General features: G+C 39.6%; 4 protein-coding genes across 4 annotated transcripts in view; 3 read left to right on the top strand and 1 right to left on the bottom strand.

The window, feature by feature from the left end:
* The first annotated feature begins 65 nt into the window (after positions 1-65).
* LOC103520615 (dolichol-phosphate mannosyltransferase subunit 3) lies at positions 66-2107 on the top strand. The gene is made up of 3 exons (XM_008485719.3): positions 66-284; positions 397-561; positions 1459-2107. The coding sequence occupies exons 2-3, from the start codon at positions 412-414 to the stop codon at positions 1585-1587; spliced, it is 279 nt and encodes a 92-aa protein (XP_008483941.1). The 5' UTR covers positions 66-284; positions 397-411; the 3' UTR covers positions 1588-2107.
* On the bottom strand, positions 2013-2883 carry LOC103520683 (5'-AMP-activated protein kinase subunit beta-1). The gene is made up of 3 exons (XM_008485785.3): positions 2588-2883; positions 2181-2344; positions 2013-2022 (listed from the first exon to the last, which is right to left on the bottom strand). The coding sequence occupies exons 1-3, from the start codon at positions 2786-2788 to the stop codon at positions 2013-2015; spliced, it is 375 nt and encodes a 124-aa protein (XP_008484007.1). The 5' UTR covers positions 2789-2883.
* Positions 2884-5884: 3001 nt separating this feature from the next.
* Positions 5885-11606, top strand: LOC113472118 (E3 ubiquitin-protein ligase MYCBP2-like). Its single transcript, XM_026831715.1, has 8 exons — positions 5885-5893; positions 6085-6252; positions 6699-6926; positions 7382-7595; positions 8567-8734; positions 10420-10590; positions 10950-11118; positions 11603-11606. Exons 1-8 carry the CDS (start codon positions 5885-5887, stop codon positions 11604-11606), a joined length of 1131 nt encoding a protein of 376 aa, XP_026687516.1.
* Positions 11607-12003: 397 nt separating this feature from the next.
* Positions 12004-18796, top strand: part of LOC103520673 (E3 ubiquitin-protein ligase MYCBP2-like) — a 36069-nt gene continuing 29276 nt past the window's right edge. The window contains exons 1-9 of the mRNA XM_026831707.1: positions 12004-12039; positions 12745-12960; positions 13225-13269; positions 13422-13575; positions 14380-14588; positions 14999-15131; positions 15502-15689; positions 16167-16338; positions 16512-16743. Coding sequence (XP_026687508.1) covers positions 12004-12039; positions 12745-12960; positions 13225-13269; positions 13422-13575; positions 14380-14588; positions 14999-15131; positions 15502-15689; positions 16167-16338; positions 16512-16743 — 1385 coding nt within the window. The remainder of the gene's footprint in view (positions 12040-12744; positions 12961-13224; positions 13270-13421; positions 13576-14379; positions 14589-14998; positions 15132-15501; positions 15690-16166; positions 16339-16511; positions 16744-18796) is intronic.

Here is an 18796-nt window from a genome sequence, read left to right as displayed (position 1 = left end):
GCCAACCGTAAAAGCTATGGCAGCCATCTTTGTTTACATTTTTTCTATAGCGCGAAATTTCAAAAATATCATAACTAATCAAAAAGTTTTTTGTGGAAGTGGCACTGTGGCAGTTTTGTACTCTTACCTTTTGCCTTTTTCCTTGTCAGTAATCAGTAATAGGAGTGAAATACTTTGTGTTCGATCCATGTACATTCATCATACGAAGCAAGTTACCAATCACTAGAAATCGGCAAGATGGAAATCAGCAAGTAACTTGTCTTCTCAGAATCCTCAGATTGTGCTTGTGTTCGATCCATGTACATTCATCATACGAAGCAAGTTACCAATCACTAGAAATCGGCAAGATGGAAATCAGCAAGTAACTTGTCTCCTCAGATTGTGCAGAACTGATAAAGAAATCATATAACCATGACAAAGCTTTTAGAATGGTTAACTGGAACAACCTTGTTCTTAGCTGTGTGGCTATCAGTGGTGATGAATGATTTGAATCTGGATATTGTAAAGAACAATATTAATATCATTGTTCCACTCCCTCTGATCATTATAGCCTTATTTGGGGTAAATATAAGCATTAACCTTTTGCGTACAGAATCAATTTCATCAGAATCGCTCTTACGGTAGGATTCATGTCCTACATGAACCTTAAGCGTTGTTGTTACAGTCGGATGTAAACAAAACATTTTTTTCAAATACGGTAGGATTCATGTGGGAAATGAAACCTCCGAAAAGCGATTTGTGGTAGGCTTCATGTCACACATGAAATTGTTCCCTCGCTTTTAATTTATTTTCTTTTTTTTTCCTAGTTGAGATAGAAACATCTGGTTTTTTTTGTCTTCTTCGGAAATCTTCGGACTATAATTCCGAATGCTTTGGAATCATAATAAACAAACACCGGCTTTTCAGTCTGCATTTGAAAGGAGCAAAAGATACACAAGTTCCTAGGCACGTCCTACCGTAACGCCTCCTATCTGTAAAAATCAAGCCGACCGTATCGAGTAAATCTGTAGCTTCATGCTGGACATGAATCCTACCGTATCGCCAGATTTAAGTTATATTTCTCCTACCATAATGGCGGAACCATGATTTCATGTGACACATGAATCTGTCTGCAAAAGGTTAAATACCTACCAATCATTAATGGATTAGTGGTTCTGTGAAATGTAATAATAAGAAAGCTTTGTGGGGCCCCCAAGATCCCACTTGAGTTCAAAATTTAATTAATAATTTTCCTTTACCCACTACAGATGTTTATCCACTTTCACTAAAATTAGAGAAATTTAAAAGTTATGAAACAAATACATAGAAGATTAAAATATCAAGTTATAACTTGGACTTCACTTTATATTCTTTCAGAATCTTTCAACTAGGTACTTGAGAACTTCATGGACAATAAAGTATGTGCAATTGATACCAAAATTCATTGTACCTATACTAACTTTTCCTCTTTGCTTTCAGGTATATTCAATAATAGTGGTTCTATGGAGAGTCTACAACTTCAATGATTGTAAAGAAGCAGCTCAGGAATTACAGACAGAAATTAAAGAAGCCAAAGAGTACCTCAGTAAAAAGGGATACAAATTTTAATGTTTATTTATTTTTTTTTGTCCTCAAAATTCTATAAATTTTGGTCAAAATAATTGTACAATTGAAAGTGAATCCCAGAAACATGCATCCCCATCTTGTTGCAGACAGGTTTTTTTAGTCTCATTATTTCAGTAAAAGTAGGTATGGACATGCAATTGCCTGTGACTTGTCCAGCATGTATATTGTGCATGGATGAATGAGCTTACAAATTTGTACACTCCTACATTGAACAGAAACAAATTTGGTTGATGGATTATAATGTTCATCTTTAATCATCTATTCTCCTTAATATTATAAAATTGAAACTGCACTGAGAATATGTAGGTACAAATTTTAGAGAAGGCTTTTGTCACATCTTCATTTTCAAACAATGTCAATATTTCCCATCTTCCACTGTACATATTTCTAAATTAGGAACTATGTTTTCATTTTTCCCTCAGTTGAGAAAAAAAAATTGTATTAGAAATGAGTAAATAGTTCAGTAACATTCCAAGGACATATTTGTAGGTAGGTACCCAAATTAATTATCTACAAGAAAATTGTTCCCTCGCTTTTAATTTATTTTCTTTTTTTTTCCTAGTTGAGATAGAAACATCTGTTCCATGGGTAGAGGTTGCCAGTTGGAGAAGGTTCCACTAATTTGTACATCTTTACCGCCTCCTTCCCATTTGAAAACAGTTGGAATTATTTTTTCTCCCTTTTCATTGACTCTGGCACTTTCATTGGTTTTCACTCTGGTTAACTTGCTGGCCTCTTCCTTGAACAAAACATGTAAAAGTGACTCTCAATAAAATATCTACCTATTGACCTTATAAAACAAGGTAGGTACATACAAATTACAATGTTGGACCTATTGAAAGGTTGTGTGCACACAGTACATAAATTTTACACAGCTTTACATGCACACAAATGATTTTCAGGGTTTTTGTCCTTGGGATTCTTGGAAGGACTGTGATCATTCAAGTGATACAAAAGCAAAAAGGATATGTGAAACACTTACTTCAATGACAGTTCTCATATAAGATTCCTGCTCATCTTGTGAACCTTGATAAACAAGTTTACTTTGAGGTGTTTTCTTTTCAAAGGTAAATGCAGTATTCTGAGGTGAATCTCGGGTGGGTGTACTTGGCAGCAAAAGGCTTAGATCAGCTCCTCCAGGTGGTTTGGTGTTTTTCTCCTTTGAAGAATGTGTGTTTCCCATATCTACCAGATAAAACCGAAATTATTTTACTGTTTTAAATAAAAAATCTGAAATTCATTTTTTTATTTTTTTTCTTTTCTTTCTCTTATTAGCTTTCAAAAATTTCAAATTTTCCCTCCCCTCCAGTCCTAGTTGTGAAACGTTTTATTCGAGAAAGAGAAAACAGCTGATTTTGGAGTGGGACTTTTTTTCTCAGAATGGGATTTAATAATCACGCTGGGACAAAAAGGGATTTAAAAAGGAAAAAAACGTCCCACGTTCTTAAATTTTTAACCGCGGGAATTTGAAATTTTATAAATTTTAAAAGTTTGAAATTTGTGATAGGAAATGGGCAAATGCAAATGGGAAATGCTGACCGGTTGGAACTTTTTGCTTCACTTTCACACAAGGTTCGAGCTTCTTGGTAAGTTCTTGAACTTCATATTCTTTAGTTCATGCTGAGAAAGTGATTTTGTACCAAAGATAAGAACTGTTAGGGGATTTAAATTAGGTAGGTAAGTAACACTAGATTTAAATAATGGTGACTGGAAATTATTGTAGCCATTGCCATTGTCAGGCCTGGCTACTGGAAGGGGGGGGGGGAACACAGGGTTTACAACTCCACACATTCAAGTATTAAGTAAGCATGTTCATCTTAACCCCATACAAAAAAGCCCAATCCGAGGCTTAGGTGTACGGGCTAGACAGCCCTAAAGGATGGGTTAAGCTTCAACGAATGTACTTTACAGTTTTCCTAACAATCCAACTGTTAACTACACATGGTCTGTAAATTTTTCTCAAGTTGTCCACACAAGTCACACAACAGGTTACTTTTCAAACTAGACTTGTCATGCAGAGGTTTCTAACTTGATTTCAGCCCAACTGGACATTCCACGGCCTCAAGTTATGCTAGGTAGTTTAAACCTTCAAAATTAAAGGAAAAAAAAAAAAAAAAAAAAAAATAATAATAATAATAAACTCAATTTTGTATTATAAAATCTTTGTTTTATTATTATTCTTACAAAAAATATACATACATACTAAGATAATTAATTACCTAGATATCATACAGTAAAACTTAGCACAATTTTTATAAGTATTCTGCAAAGATTTAAAATGTACTTATAGGAAAGCCAAGATATATTTCAAAAAGCAACAGTTATACATTTCAATTTTTCACAAGGTCAAGAAATACAGAAAATCTATCTAAAAAAATACAATCTAATAACATAGTATAGGTTCCCTATACCAAATGTAAAAGAAGTACTGGTCTACAGACTGTCCTATGAGAGCAGACTGTTTTCAAAACTCAACCAATGAAATACAAAATCCTCTACAGCAAAAATTGACAACCAGAACAACTTTGTTTCTGTTGGAGGACTCCTCTCTGGAATGGGCTTCAAGTTGACTTAATGGAACTCTTCAGCTTTCCAGTCAATGGAATAAATCAGCTACGAATATTTCAAGTTCATCCACCAATATTCGGTAACAAATGTTACAATTAAATTGGTTTATACAGCAGAGTAGTCACATATTTTTTCCTGTACCTATGTGTAGTGCTGAGTACCATGACACCATCTTTGATGGAGAGAGCATACAGATGATTCAGCATGACGTGGTTCGGTTGAGGGAGTAACGTAGGTTCACACTGGAAATTTGAGAAAAAGTACAAGTGGTTTGGTGAACAATAGAACTCTGAAAAACGGTCCCTGGGAGGTCCCTAAAGGCATAACATAGCCCAGAAATGAATGATTATAATATTACTTTTATATTAAGTGTGAACATGTTCTCAAAGTTTCAACAAAAAGTAGGTCGGAGATAGCAATTTTCAATACCTCAATATGTTAATAATTTAAAATTTACCTTTGAATATAAGTAGAATAAGATCAAGAAGTTATATTCTGTTTATCCTGCTTGAATAGGACTAAAAAGTCCATTTAGCCAAGCAAACATACTCACCGAAAGTGGGGTATCTTTATTAAGTATCACTTGTAACAGATGAGGAGGTAAAATGGGAGGTCCAGGTTGTTTTTCCCAAGGTTTTGAAGGTGGTATCACCTGAGAATATTCATCATCTGTAATAAATAAACATGTAGGTAGGTATATTATATTTTATGCCAGACCAATTTGTTATTATAAAGTGAAACATCTTTGTGTCTTTATCAACACTGGATACTTATCTATGTACTTTGTGTGTACAGTCAAATTCAGCCTCTAGAGGAGGCATTAGCTGGTACCAACTTTTAATTTTGTATGAACCTATGAACCTTGGGAATTTTTTTCATAAAAATGTAGGTACATCCAAGAAAATGATTTCTTTATGACCAGTTCTTTTCTCTTCATAAATAATGTTCTGTCATGGGTTACCATTTTAGCTGTGCATTGCTTCACAGGTACTTACTTGACTTTCACTTCTCACTTACCTTTCTTTGGTGTGGTATCTTGACTGTCAACATCTAGGGCTTCAAAAACTTCAAAATCAGTTTTTTTGACAGCTAGTTTATTATTTTTGGACCCCAGTTTGTTTTCTTGTACAGGCTGAAAGAAAAAAAAAGTTTGGTATAAAATCTGTCTTCCTGTTGCATATGTACTTACTCTAAAATAGGTTAGGTAATTAAAAATTGGGGAAAAATTTAAAAAAAAAAAAAAAAAAAAAAAAAAAAAAATGCAAAATGTATCTTTTGTGGGTTTCCCTGACAAATTAATGAATACCATGAAAATTGGAAAGCAACACATGGCACCAGAATGTTTTGTGATTTATCTTTTGTCAATGTTCAAAATTATGTGTTATTTAGCCTATTTTGCCTCTAGGTAAAATAGAAATTAGAGTAACTAAAGTGGACGAAAATAATAATCAAGTAACCGAAATACGCCTTCCGGAAATACGCTTTCTAAAAAGTTTGCCTAGGTTTGTTGCACTTCGGTAAGCGAAACAAGTCGTCCATGATGATAGCTCATTCCTTAAGGATAACCCAAACACACAGGGGTACAGGTGTTTCGTCTGTCAAGCTCTCTATTAATTTGTAGTATGTGTTCCCCATAATATGTCAAAATATGTATATGGGACCTTGGTTAGACTGCAGGAATAAAGGGACTCTTTCGTCCTATTTCAGCAGGATGAACAAGGTATACTCGTTTACTATTCTATGTTGTTGTTGTTGTTGTTGTAGCGGCTTTAGCTTTGCCGAATGGCGATAGCAGAATAAAGAAAAGATGTCTTTTTGTATCTGCTATACACCGGGGTGATGGTCTCTAGCTCTATCAGTCTTCTTTTATTCCCTACAGGTAGTGTGTTATTCTATTTTCTACTTCCACAGGGTAATCTGTACTTTCGCAACAGCTTGGATATGAACAAGGTAGACCTCATATGTCTAGACAAGACCACATTCAACGTACATTGTGTACTGAGACTACCCAAGCATGTAGCGCACGGGGTTATGTTCTCCGACTTTGAACAACTTGGAGTTATAACGTCCGGGAAAGATGTGAGTTAGAGACACTTTTCATTAAAACTTCGTTTAAACCGGGTTACTCGTACGGTAAGAGGGGCTGGAATATAGCGATGAATATAACCACGACGCCATATTCTCCTTTTTTTTTTTAAGTGTTTCACCGCCGTTTTTATTTCGTAGCAATGAAAGCTACATTAGACGCATGTGGTCTGTGTCGTAGCATACCCATCCCGTAGTAAGCCTCTTATCAGATGGGCGAGAAGAGACACATTGACGAGCGCAAAAATTGTGAAAATATCCGTTTCAACTTTCAAATACATAAGTAGGTACCTATTTCTCATTTGAATTTTTTGCTTTCAAAATGCTAGTCCAAATTTTTTTGACGATGGTCATGGAACCTTAACCGTGCTTAAAGAAAGTCGAGATTCATCTTTCCAAACTTCTAAAGGTCGCTAATTTCTCTCTCCTCTCCCACACAGGATGGTTTCGTGGTTCGCATTCTCAACCCAACGTCCGCCCAATCAGGAGGTCCTCTGATCAGTACCAACGAGTTACCTCTCAAGTTAGCGCGGAAGTGTCTGGATATATTTGGTACCGCCGCTTGGGAGGAGGGGGGTGGAGGTGCTCCCGTGGAGAGAAACGCTGAGGACGTGATGTTCCTTGGATGTGGCAAGGAGTTTTCACTCATGTTGTCTTCATCAGGACAGGTAATTGAATCTTTGTAGATTCGTATAAGCTTAACCCATCCTTTAGGTCTGTTTGCCCCTACACCTAAGCCTCAGAGTTGGCTTCTTGTGTATGGAGATAAGCTACTAATGGCCTCTTAGAATTAATCAAAAACACTTCTCTGCGTTTGTAGTTCGGTACTTCGTCCCAGGAAACCATTAGCTTAAACAATATCGCAAAGGGAGCCAGCCTAGTTAACTTAGAAGGTAGCGCGTCTGCCGTGTGAGCGCTAGGTCGCGGTTCCGATTCACGGCTGGGGTTGACTTTCTCCTAAACAGACAAGGTTCGTTCTCGGAACGAATGGCTTCTCTCATCCTGTGCCCCTTCTCTCTTCGATTTCGGGACGATAACACCTTTGTTACAGCTCCCTATTCCAAACCTTTTTTTTTTTAAATTTTACATCACTTTATTTAGTCATACTTTCCCTCATTTTCAGGTGAGCTACTGCGGCAAATCTTCCTATCTGGGCATGAAGCAGAACCCCAATGGTCCGGTGGTGTGCACCAAATGGTCCGAGCTGGTTGTAGCCAAGGCGAGTAAAGTGACCCATGTAGCATTGGGACATGAGGGTCTGCACGCCATTATATTGGATGAGGACGGAGCAGCCTTCTTCTGTGGTACCTCACGCCGGGGTGAAGATGGGGACAGCTGTGAGTACCTGCTATTTATTATTATTAAAAGAGAGAGGGGAGAGAGAGAGGAGGGAGAGAGGGAAAGAGAGAGGGGGAGAGAGAGAGGGAGGGAGGGCCTTTTTCTGTGGTACTTCCCGCCGGGGTGAAGATTGGGACAGCTGTGAGTACCTGCTATTTATTTAGACTCTTTCTTGGTTATAGTAAAATTCAATGTTGTTGTAGCGTCTTTAGCTATAGCCGAAAGGTGATGGCAAAAGAGAGAAAATATATGAGAAAATATCTGATGACAAAAGAGGCAAAATAGAGAAAAGGTGATGACTATCAGCCATACACTGGGGTGATGGTCTCTAGCCATGTTTAATTGACTCGTCCTGAACCACCGTAAGGACTTGTGCTTTTTTTTTTTTTTTTTTTTTTTTTAAAAAAAATTGAGTTTTCACCCCCCTTTTTTTTTTGCAGCTTTTCCGCTCCTTGAGCTTTTTGAATAAACGTATCTGCATACTCTGAGTACCTACTTAAGAAAGCAGCTCGAGAAAGGAGGATAATTTATTTTATAATTTATTTTTTTTTTTTTTTTTTTTTTTTTTTTAAAGATGAGTGTTTCCCCCCCGTTTTTTTTTCGTAGCGATGAAACAACTGCTACATTGGACGCTTGTGGTCTGTGTCGTAGCATGCCCATCCCGTAGTATGCCTCTCATCAGATGGGCGAGAAGAGACACAATACTTCCCATTTAGGTGCTGGGTCAACACGAGAACACCAGAAAGTAACCCGTTGAAATATTTGCAATCGAAAAACGAGTACAAATTTCTTTAAAAGCCGAGAGAACCTGCCAGCTAGCTAGGCTGGTTAGGGTTAGCTGTTCTCCCTGTTTATAGTCCCACAACTAGACACTAGTCTACTCTCTGTAACGTCCCCTAGCCAGACAATCATGAAATAATCCCCTGGATCGATACAACTTTCCAGATCATCTCATTCTTTTCGTTTTCAGCAAAAATTCGTCGCCAGCCCAAAGCATCGAAGCCAAAGCTAATGAACAAGCTGGAATCTCAAATCATAACTCACGCTGCGTGTAACTATGGTACTACCGCCCTGGTTAATAGAGAAGGAGAACTGTTTATGTTCGGCAAGGATACGAGCTTCTGTGATCCCAATACAGGTTAGCACAAATCCAGTTTTTCCTGTGTTCAATTATTCCCTCAAATTAAATTGATCCCAAGGGCAAAGGTATACCTAAACCTCTGACAAATAATGAAGTGTGCCTGAAGGCATGTAATACGTTCCAATCCACTCGACGCCATTCTGTAAATAGAGTAAGGCAGAATAATAGTCGCAATCGCAAAATAAGATCAGTCATGCTTACTTTGAAGAACAACAGTCAACAGCACGTTGATTGCACCGAATGGAACACTGCAACGTTGCTCGTGATTGGTATCAGGATTTTTTTTTTTTTTTAATATGAGTGTTCCACCGCCGTTTTTATTTCGTAGCAATGGAACAACTGCTACATTAGACGCTTGTGGCCTGTGTCGTAGCATGCCCATCCCGTAGTATACCTCTCATCAGATGGACGAGAAGAGACACAATACTTGCCGTCTGTGTCGTAGCATGCCCATCCCGTAGTATGCCTCTCATCAGATGGGCGAGAAGAGACACAATACTTCCCATTTACGGTGTGAGTTAACATGCCCATCCCGTAGTATGCCTCTCATCAGATGGGCGAGAAGAAGACAAATACTTCCCATTTAGGTGCTGGGTCAACACGAGAACCAGAAAGTAACCCGTAAATTATTTGCAATCGAAAAACGAGTACAAATTTTTGTCGATGGTGGGATTCGAACCCGGGACCTTCTGCATGGCAAGCAAGCACGTTACCACTACAAATTTTTGTCGATGGTGGGATTCGAACCCGGGACCTTCTGCATGGCAAGCAAGCCCGTTACCACTGGACCAACCAGCCAGTTAAGTTCCATTTAATTTGTATTGGCTTAACAGGGCTGTTAAGCTAACGGACTGTTTGAGGCTGGAAAGAAGGTTGGTGAAATCCACCATAAGTGTAGTAGATTTTATAGTATGTACACCACTCTTTTTGAAGGGGTTTAATAGATTGAATTGTAACAACGGAGGTCTTCTTATTATACCGAAATCGACGAGAGAAGGACAACAGGATAGAAGGAAGCGAGCCGTTCCCAGAAAGAACCTTATTTGTTTATCTTGAAATAAAATTTGCCCCTCGCGGGAATCGAAAGCTACCTTTCAAGCTAACTACGCTGGCTTGCAATAGTTTTAGTCTTTTATTGTGTACTGAGGAAACAAATGTAAATAATTAATACACTGTTATTTTTTAAGGATTTAACGTCATCGCAATAGATAATATAGACTCTTCGAGACAGTTACTCGTCCGGAAAGAAACCACTGAATAACGCTATAATTATTTCATCTTGATTTTAATGTAACAATTCTGTTTGAGTAGTATGCTGTGATGCTGTGTCATCTGCCCAAACTTTGGGCAGGTCATCAATAAATTGTTATTGATAACTCTCTTAGTGTGTCTTTTATAATTATGTTGTTTCCCCCTCCCCAGAAAAATCAGTTGGGTCGTGAGACGGGTTCAGAGCGTAGGGACATCCCTAGTCACAATGGACCAACCGTAGAGCATCTGAGGTGTTGCGTTTTGCTAGCTTTTCCCAGCCTCATTCAGGCTGAAATTAATGTGAGGGATTGGGTAAACTTCGGAACTTTTGGGTGAAGCTTTTATTAAGGGTGAATGTCAGAACTCTTGGGGCTAAACTTGAGGATTTTCAATATTAAACTTCGAACCCCACGAGCTTAGCTACATTTGAGTTCCTAGTCACAATGTTCCCGGCCTAGTCACCGGTATTGGACCTCAGTATGGAAGGAGAGCCATTTGGATAGCAGCCTCGGCAGATCAAACATTTATCAAGATGGATGAGTCCCTGATTAGTGCATCGAGTCTGCTTAGCTCTACATTGATGGCGAATAAACAGTGCATAGGTAAATACTGAATTGCTATTGTATTATTGGTATTGGTATAAGTAGGGCCATCGGCTTTAACTTGGTTATTTAGAAGATTCAGGGGTTTAACGTCATTTTTAACAACTAGGTCTTCTCATGACGAAAGTTTTACCCTCCATTTGGCGAGACGCTCCCCACCTATTCAATTTAACTTCACCCAGCCCGAGTGGAGGTTTGATACTTGATAGAGAGAATTATAACTGCGAAGGCCTTATCGTCCGAAAGCGAAGAGAGAAGAACGACAGAATAGGAGAAAGCCGTTCCGAGAACGAACCTTATCTGTTCAGGATATAACACTGTAACAACAACCTCAATATAAATTCCGTGTTGGGTTTCAGTTCTATTTCCCAAAGGCACTAAGGAGGCGCGGCAATTCAAATGTCTGGTGATGAGTAAGAAGGACGGCTCGTGTCATAATTTCAATGGAGAAGATCAGATTGATCTCGTTCACAATTCTGTGGCGGCTTTGGATCCCGTGTATAATGTACTCTGGCAGTATACACCCAGGTAACACCTACATAGTTTTAGTAATAATACTGTTAAAGATGAATATTTCACCGCCGTTTTTATTTCGCAACAATGAAACAACTGCTACATTAGACTTTTGTGGTATGTGTCTGTGACTGTTGACTTAATACATAGGTATTTAGAGAACTAGAAGCATTAGATATGGTACAAATGCATGTATTTCTTACTAATGCAGAATTTCAAAGTTGTTGAAAGTTACCTAGCTACTATAGGTAAATTTACTGACACTAGAAAAGCAATACACTTTACCTCTTGGGGGTTCACTTTCCATTCTCCATCCACAAGGAATTTGTACTCATGCTCTCCTTCAGGTAAATCTATGATCATGACAAAGTCACCATGACTGAAAGCCCAAAATATCAGTAGTGTGATCAGGCATGTGAGGTAGGAAAGGTGTGCTAAACCCTCATGCAAAATACATCATTTGAGAAGTTATCAGCTCCATACTCATGCTCTCCTTCAGGTAAATCTATGATCATGACAAAGTCACCATGACTGAAAGCCCAAAATATCAGTAGTGTGATCAGGCATGCGAGGTAGGAAAGGTGTGCTAAACCCTCATGCAAAATACATCATTTGAGAAGTTATCAGCTCCGATTAAAACTTGGCTATGGCTGAACATTTTCTTGAAAATAAGGACTTGGAGGAGAGGGGGATGGAAAATGGTTAATTCTCAACATTTGGCTAGAGTGGTATAAGATTGTAGATCTGAAGTAAGAGTACCTAACAAAGATTCAATGTATGTATCTGTAATCTGAAATCATATTGGCAACCCAGTGATGAGAATATACACAAATACTCCAGAAGGTATTGCTCAAATAGAGTTCTTCAGAACAGCAGGAATTTCATGTTGGGGCTGTGACAATGGAAGTCAAGAATGTCTCGAAGGGAAAAATATCGGTATGTAAGGTAAAATTTGTTGCACTTGATTAGAATTCTCTTTAGCTACTCATATTTAGATCATAGGCTAGAGTGGTATAAGATTGTAGATCTGAAGTAAGAGTACCTAACAAAGATTCAATGTATGTATCTGTAATCTGAAATCATATTGGCAATCCAGTGATGAGAACATACACAATTACTCCAGAAGGTATTGCTCAAACAGAGTTCTTCAGAACAGCAGGAATTTCATGTTGGGGCTGTGACAATACCTTTTACAAAGATTAGTTGTACACCTTCAAAAAACAACAAATTTGAACCCTTAAAACTGCTAATGGCTTTCATCAGCTCAAGACACACTCTTCTATCAATGGTTATTGTTATTATCCTCACCTTTTGACCATGGGTAGGGCACCTATGTCCTGCCTTTGTGGTGTAGTGGTCAAGACGCTCGCCTGGTAATCAGGAGGGCGTGGGTTCAATCCCAGCCGAGGTATCAAATTTTATCCTCAATATAATTTGAGAATTTCAACACAGTTCTAGTAGTACCTAGCCTACTGTTGGAATAAAGGGACTTTTCAATCCTATGCGAGCAGTATAAATTAGCATCATTATTATTTAGCACTATTATTACTTTCCATGCCCGTAAGATAGGCAAGGCACCCATCTCACGGTGTTGTAAGAATAATAAATAAAAATATTAATTGTGTTGACGTTTCGTCAAAGGTGGACGGCGAGATCGAGCTGGTTGGGAACTTCGAGGCCCCCTACATCGAGCTTCCCTGGAACGCCTCCTCCTTTGCCGTCTTCGCAACGGCCCGCCTGACCGTTCTCGAGGCCTGGATGAAACAGGCCTGCGACATCTACACATCATCCAGTTCGTCTCCACCCCTGATCAGTCTTAACCCGGATCAGACCGACAAGAAGAACAGCTTGAAAGCCCTCCATACAAATTACAATGTTGGACCTATTGAAAGGTTGTGTGCACACAGTACATAAATTTTACTCAGTTTTACATGCACACAAATGATTTACAGGGATTTTGTCCTTGGGATTCTTGGAAGGACTGTGATCATTTAAGTGATACAAAAGCACAAAGAATATGTGAAACACTTACTTCAATGACAGTTCTCATATAAGATTCCTGTTCATCTTGTGAACCTTGATAAACAAGTTTACTTTGAGGTGTTTTCTTTTCGGAAAGCCCTCGAGATAGCGGTCGAGAAAAACCAGGAGTCTGCTGTACCCAAGGTATACTTTATACTTTTCCTACCCAAGGTATACTTTATACTTTTCCTACCCAAGGTATACTTTTCCTTTCTTTTTCCTCATCAACTTTTCTCTCCAATTGTGGCTGCGCTTGTGGTGGTAGTAGAATAAGATCTCTTGTGTCCATGTTTCAGGTGGTTGCTGTGGGATTGAAAAGTGTGTTCGAGCTCATTCGGGAAAGTTGCCTCGCTCAGCCAGAGCTCTGTATTAAGGCGTTGAAAGCTCTGCTAGATGTTATCCAGGGACAATACCCGGAGACGTTCAAAACAGAACCGTCCGAAGTTATTGGTAAGATGAACACCAAATTAATCGTTCCCAGGATTCGTGGATTCATATAAGCTAACTCATCCTTTGGGGCTGTATGCCCCTACACCTAAGCCTCAGAGTGGGCTTTTTGTGTATGGAGTTAGTTCGTAGCAAAAATAATATAAGCCCTTTTTCCTGGGAGCGATTTTGTTTTGTACAGTCAGTCTAGTTAGTGGAAGGTAGAGCGCCTGTAGCAAAAATAATATAAGCCCTTTTTCCTGGGAACGACTTTTTTTTTGTACAGTCTAGTTAGTGGAAGGTAGAGCGCCTCCCTTGTAAGTGCTAGGTCGCGGGTTCGATTGCCGTCAGGGGCAAACTTTATCCTAAACAGATAAAGTTCGTTCTCGGAACGGCTGATTTTCTCCTATTCGATCCTCTTTTCGAATCCGGGACGATAAGACCTCTGTTGTTACAAGTACCTATCACACCTTTTGATCAATAATGAGGCATTTGTTTATTCTATTCTATTTCATTATATTCTAATCTAATCAGTTCTACTTTTGTTGTATTATGTATTTAAACCCATAAAATAAACGAGACCTTGTTTAGACTGCTGGGGTAAAGGGACTCTTCAGTCTTATCCCAGCAAGATAAACAAGGTACAGTCGAACCTGTCTAAGTGGGAAACCTGGATTACTGGGGAAAAATCGTGGCCCCTTCATGGCAACCTCTCTAAGTAGGACACTTTTTTAACTGGGAAACCTGGATAAGTGGGAAAAAATTGTCGGTCCCTTGGATTCCCACTTAGACAGGTTCGACTGTATACCTATTCTATTCTATTCACAGACCCTCTGTTCGACCTCCTCCTGGACATCGCTACAAGCTGTGATAGTAAGTCGGACGCCAAGCAATGTGAGAGTGGAAACAGTTTGACAGCTATATCCTGTTCTTGTCTGCTTAGTTTGGTGACAGTCCGAGGAGAAACGAGTAAGATACTTCAAGCCATCACCATGCTACTCATGTCACCACGACGATTGGCTTTGCAGAATATTTATGTGAGTAGAACATAAGAGTGTCCACACTAGACATGTGTAGAGTGAGTGAATTGCCAGTCTAGTTAGCTTGGTTGGTAGCGCGTCTGCCTTGTAAGCGCTTGGCCGCTGCGCTGGTTCGATTCCCGCCCGGGGCGGATTTAATCTTGAACGGATAATGTTCGTTCTCGGAACGGCTGGCTTTCTCCTATCCTGTTTTCCTTCTCCCTTCGATTTCGGGACGATAAAACCTTAGCAGATGCAATCCCTCTATCAAACCTCTAAAAAAATAAAATAAAAAAAATCAGTCTCACTGAGGCTTCATTCCTTCAAAACCCTTTGTACCTAGTGAACCCAACTGAAAGGGTAGTAGATATTGATTATCATGCGGTAGTAAGTAGATAATGATGAGGTATTTTGTGTGTTTATTTCAGCTACCCCAAGTGATGACTTCATTACAGAAGAGTGTGCAGAGTGTAGTGCTGGAGAAACTTATTGCTCCAGATTTCATATCTCATGGAGTGCCCAAATCTTCCAAACTCATGACATTTTCATTCGCGCCCAAAGGTAATATTATTATGTAGCGGTTAACGGTAACCGCTAAAGTTGATAGTGACAGTAACTGCCAAGGGTTTTAGTAATGGGGGTTTTTACCTTTCATTCGGCGACAAGCTATCCGCCTCTTCACTTTAACCTCACCCAGCCTGGTTGATGGTCACTCATACGGATACCAACCACGCGCAGCGTTGCTTAACTTCAGTGATGTATGAGGATCTGGTGTATTCCACGTTTATGACCGCTGGAAAGTCCTTTTAGTCCAGCTGACTAAGGCATTGGATTTATACATATTGGAAGGATCTTGGTTTAAATTTCAGCAGGAGCATAAAAAGTCTGTCGTATTAACAGCTTCCTATATTACCTCTTTTTTCCCTCATAGAATTACTCAAGAGGACCAAATCGCTGAAAGTATACTCGATGACTTGTGACGGAGCCCACCTCTATCTACATACCAGTGAGGGGTTGTTCAAGCTAGGCTCTGGCTATGGGGGCACCATCAAGAGTTATATTTACCTGTACAAGTACGACTTCTTCAATGATTTTCCCGGATGGCTTGGGTTTGCTCAGGTAAGTTCAACAGTATAAGACGACTAATATATAAGTGGCTTACATAAATACATAATAAATGACAAAATAATAAATCCACTAATTTTCATTTCGTCTTGTAATTAAATCCCTTTTGCCGGCACAGTAAGCGCTAGGTCACGGTTTCGATTCCCACCCGGGGTGGACTTTATCCGAAACAGATAATTTTCATTCTTGAAACGGTTCACTTTCTTTTTTTCTAATTAATCAGGTTGTTCGTTTCCTCTATTAATTTGTAGTATGTGTTCCCCATAATATGTCAAAATATGTATATGGGACCTTGGTTAGACTGCAGGAATAAAGGGACTCTTCCGTCCTATTTCAGCAGGATGAACAAGGTATACTCGTATACTATTCTATTCCTCCTATCCTGTCAATAAATCCTCCGTTGCAGTTTCCTCTATCAGTCTTCTTTTCTTCCCTACAGGTAGTGTGTTATTCTATTTTCTACTTCCACAGGGTAATCTGTACTTTCGCAACAGCTTGGATATGAACAAGGTAGACCTCATATGTCTAGATAAGACCACATTCAACGTACATTGTGTACTGAGACTACCCAAGCATGTAGCGCACGGAGTTATGTTCTCCGATTTTGAACAACTTGGAGTTATAACGTCCGGGAAAGATGTGAGTTTACCCTCTGTAGGGCAAGCAAGCGCTTTATCACAGGACTAAAGGTGTGTCCACACATAGTCGACGGGCCTTCGATCCACATCGATTCACAATAAATTCACATCGATCAACGATTCGATGGCCATCGAATTCGTGTGGACACACCTTAACAGTATCCCTAATCTGTTTCAGATCTGGACGTTGCCATGGAGACAGTAGAAGAGGAAGAGACGCTAGATGATGAGGAAGGAGCAGGGGGAGGGGGAGGGACTAGCTTCGGAGAGTCAGAACTAGAGGGCATGTGCCCCCCCGGCCTACACAAGTGGACACATGAGATGTGTATGGTGTGTACTGTGTGTCGCGAGTGTACAGGGTACTCCATCAGCTGTCTATCCTCCATGCGATCAGCTAGGATACCGGGACAGTAAGTCACCCCTGTAGAATCAGTATTAAAGTAAAAATAATAACTAGTCACAATGTTCCCGGCCTAGTCACCGGTATTGGACCTCAGTATGGAAGGAGAGCCATTTGGATAGCAGCCTCGGCAGATCAAACCTTTATCAAGATGGATGAGTCCCTGATTAGTGCATCGAGTCTGCTCAGCTCAACCTTGATGGCCAACAAACAGTGTATAGGTAAGTACTGAATAGATATTGTACTAGTCCTCAGTATGGAAGAGCCATACGGATAGCAGCCTTGGCAGATCAAACATTTATCAAAATGGATGAGTCCCTGATTAGCGCATCGAGTCTGCTTAGCTCTACCTTGATGGCCAACAAACAGTGCATAGGTAAGTACTGATTACTGAATAGATATTGTACTTTACTTTCTGTGGAAGGATTAGGGGTAAAAAAATCCCTTTTGGACGCCCAGAAACAATATCTGGTCTCTCTCCATATTCTAAATGTTTGTATTTATAGATAGTCCGTGGCCTGGGCACGTAATGTGAGAATCAGTTGAATAAGTTTGGAACTTAAATAGTTTATTACCTTCAGTGAATGTCAGCTGTAGCCAAATGGTGATGGCAGAATAAAGAAAGGATATATTTTTTTTTTTTTCTGCCATACACCGGGGTGATGGTCTCCTTTGCTTCCAATAAATCACCTATTCTAATGTTTCAATGTCCCCATAGTTATAAACTCTGTGTTTGATTTTGGTTTCAGTCCTATTTCCCAAAGGCACTAAGGAGGCGCGTCAATTCAAATGTCTGGTGATGAGCAAGAAGGACGGCTCGTGTCACAATTTCAATGGAGAGGATCAGATTGATCTTGTACACAATTCTGTGGCGGCTTTGGATCCCGTGTATAATGTACTGTGGCAGTACACACCCAGGTAACACAAATAAACAGTTTTTAATAATACTTTTTTTTTTTCTTCGCCTTTTCCCGTGTACAGACGGCTTCGGCGTTTTTCGTCAGCCTCTCAATCAGCCCTGATCAGGTGTACCTGATAGTGAGTGGCTGACCTAAGATGAGGGAACCTTTGGTAAGAAAACCCTTTTCTTGCTCTGTTTCCGCAGCCATATCGACAGCTCCACCTACGGCCAGTTCTCCTGCTACAACACCATCCTGAGTGAAATCTCCCCCGATTACACCTCCACCATGAAGCCCCACATCCTCTCCTGTGACTTCGCCCTGCCTATCATCTCCAATACGTTCATCACTCGGTCTCACGCTGCAATCAGTGTCCTGGCATTCCTGGATACGCTTACGCAGTATCAGTACAAACATAGCAGCTTTGTCAATTCCATTCAGAACGATGAGAAGTATCGCAATAGTAATCTACATCAGAATCAGCTGGTCACGGCAGCACGGGTGTATTCTAAAGATGACTATTGTACAGTGAATCGATTTGAGAGTAAGTTATACTTTTTTTTTCAAGAGGTTTGACAGAGGGAGCTGTAAGTGCTAAGGTCTTACCGTCCCGAAATCGATGAGAGAAGGAAGACAGGATAGGAGAAAGCCAGCCATTCCGAAAACGAACAATATCCCATTAGGATAAAATCCGCCCCGGGCGGGAATCGAACCCGCGGCCTAGCGCTTACAAGGTAGACGTGCTACCAACCAAGCTAACTAGGCTGGCGTGAAGAAAGGAGTTTCTCCACCGCCGAAAAAATTTCCAAAAAAAAAAAAAAAAAAAAAAAAAAAAAAAAAAAAATCGAAATTTCCAAAATAATAGTAGGTACAAAAAAATATTAACTAAAGCAACATTGGGTGTAGTTATTATCTCGATGGGTTACCGTCCGATTCTTACGACATTGTTAGAGTCTATCGAAACAAGTGAATACGTACCAAATTACACCTCACCATTCATACACAAAAAGCCAACTCTAAGGCTTAGGTGTAGGGACAAACAGCCCTAAAGGATGAGTTAAGCTTCTACGAATCTACAACTTACCCATGCTTCCCATAATATGTCAAAATATACATATAAGGCCTTGGTTAGACTGCGGGGGCAAAGGGACTTTTCAGTCCTAT

Source organism: Diaphorina citri, unplaced genomic scaffold (genome assembly GCF_000475195.1).
Source record: "Diaphorina citri unplaced genomic scaffold, Diaci psyllid genome assembly version 1.1 scaffold71, whole genome shotgun sequence".
Taxonomy (NCBI): domain Eukaryota; kingdom Metazoa; phylum Arthropoda; class Insecta; order Hemiptera; family Psyllidae; genus Diaphorina; species Diaphorina citri.
Note: the sequence above shows the minus strand (reverse complement) of the source record. Positions and strands in the feature narration are given on the sequence as shown.

What these genes read in the sequence shown, in the direction of transcription:
- LOC113472118 (XM_026831715.1), top strand. An exon ending in TGTTGTCTTCATCAGGACAG is followed by an intron (nt 6,927 to 7,381) that starts GTAATTGAATCT and finishes CCTCATTTTCAG; the next exon opens with GTGAGCTACTGCGGCAAATC. An exon ending in GGGTGAAGATGGGGACAGCT is followed by an intron (nt 7,596 to 8,566) that starts GTGAGTACCTGC and finishes TTTCGTTTTCAG; the next exon opens with CAAAAATTCGTCGCCAGCCC.
- LOC103520683 (XM_008485785.3), bottom strand. Translation starts at nt 2,788, where the DNA reads ATGGGAAACACACATTCTTCAAAGGAGAAAAACACCAAACCACCTGGA. An exon ending in ATATGAGAACTGTCATTGAA is followed by an intron (nt 2,345 to 2,587) that starts GTAAGTGTTTCA and finishes GTTTTGTTCAAG; the next exon opens with GAAGAGGCCAGCAAGTTAAC.
- LOC103520615 (XM_008485719.3), top strand. Translation starts at nt 412, where the DNA reads ATGACAAAGCTTTTAGAATGGTTAACTGGAACAACCTTGTTCTTAGCT. An exon ending in TCATTATAGCCTTATTTGGG is followed by an intron (nt 562 to 1,458) that starts GTAAATATAAGC and finishes CTTTGCTTTCAG; the next exon opens with GTATATTCAATAATAGTGGT.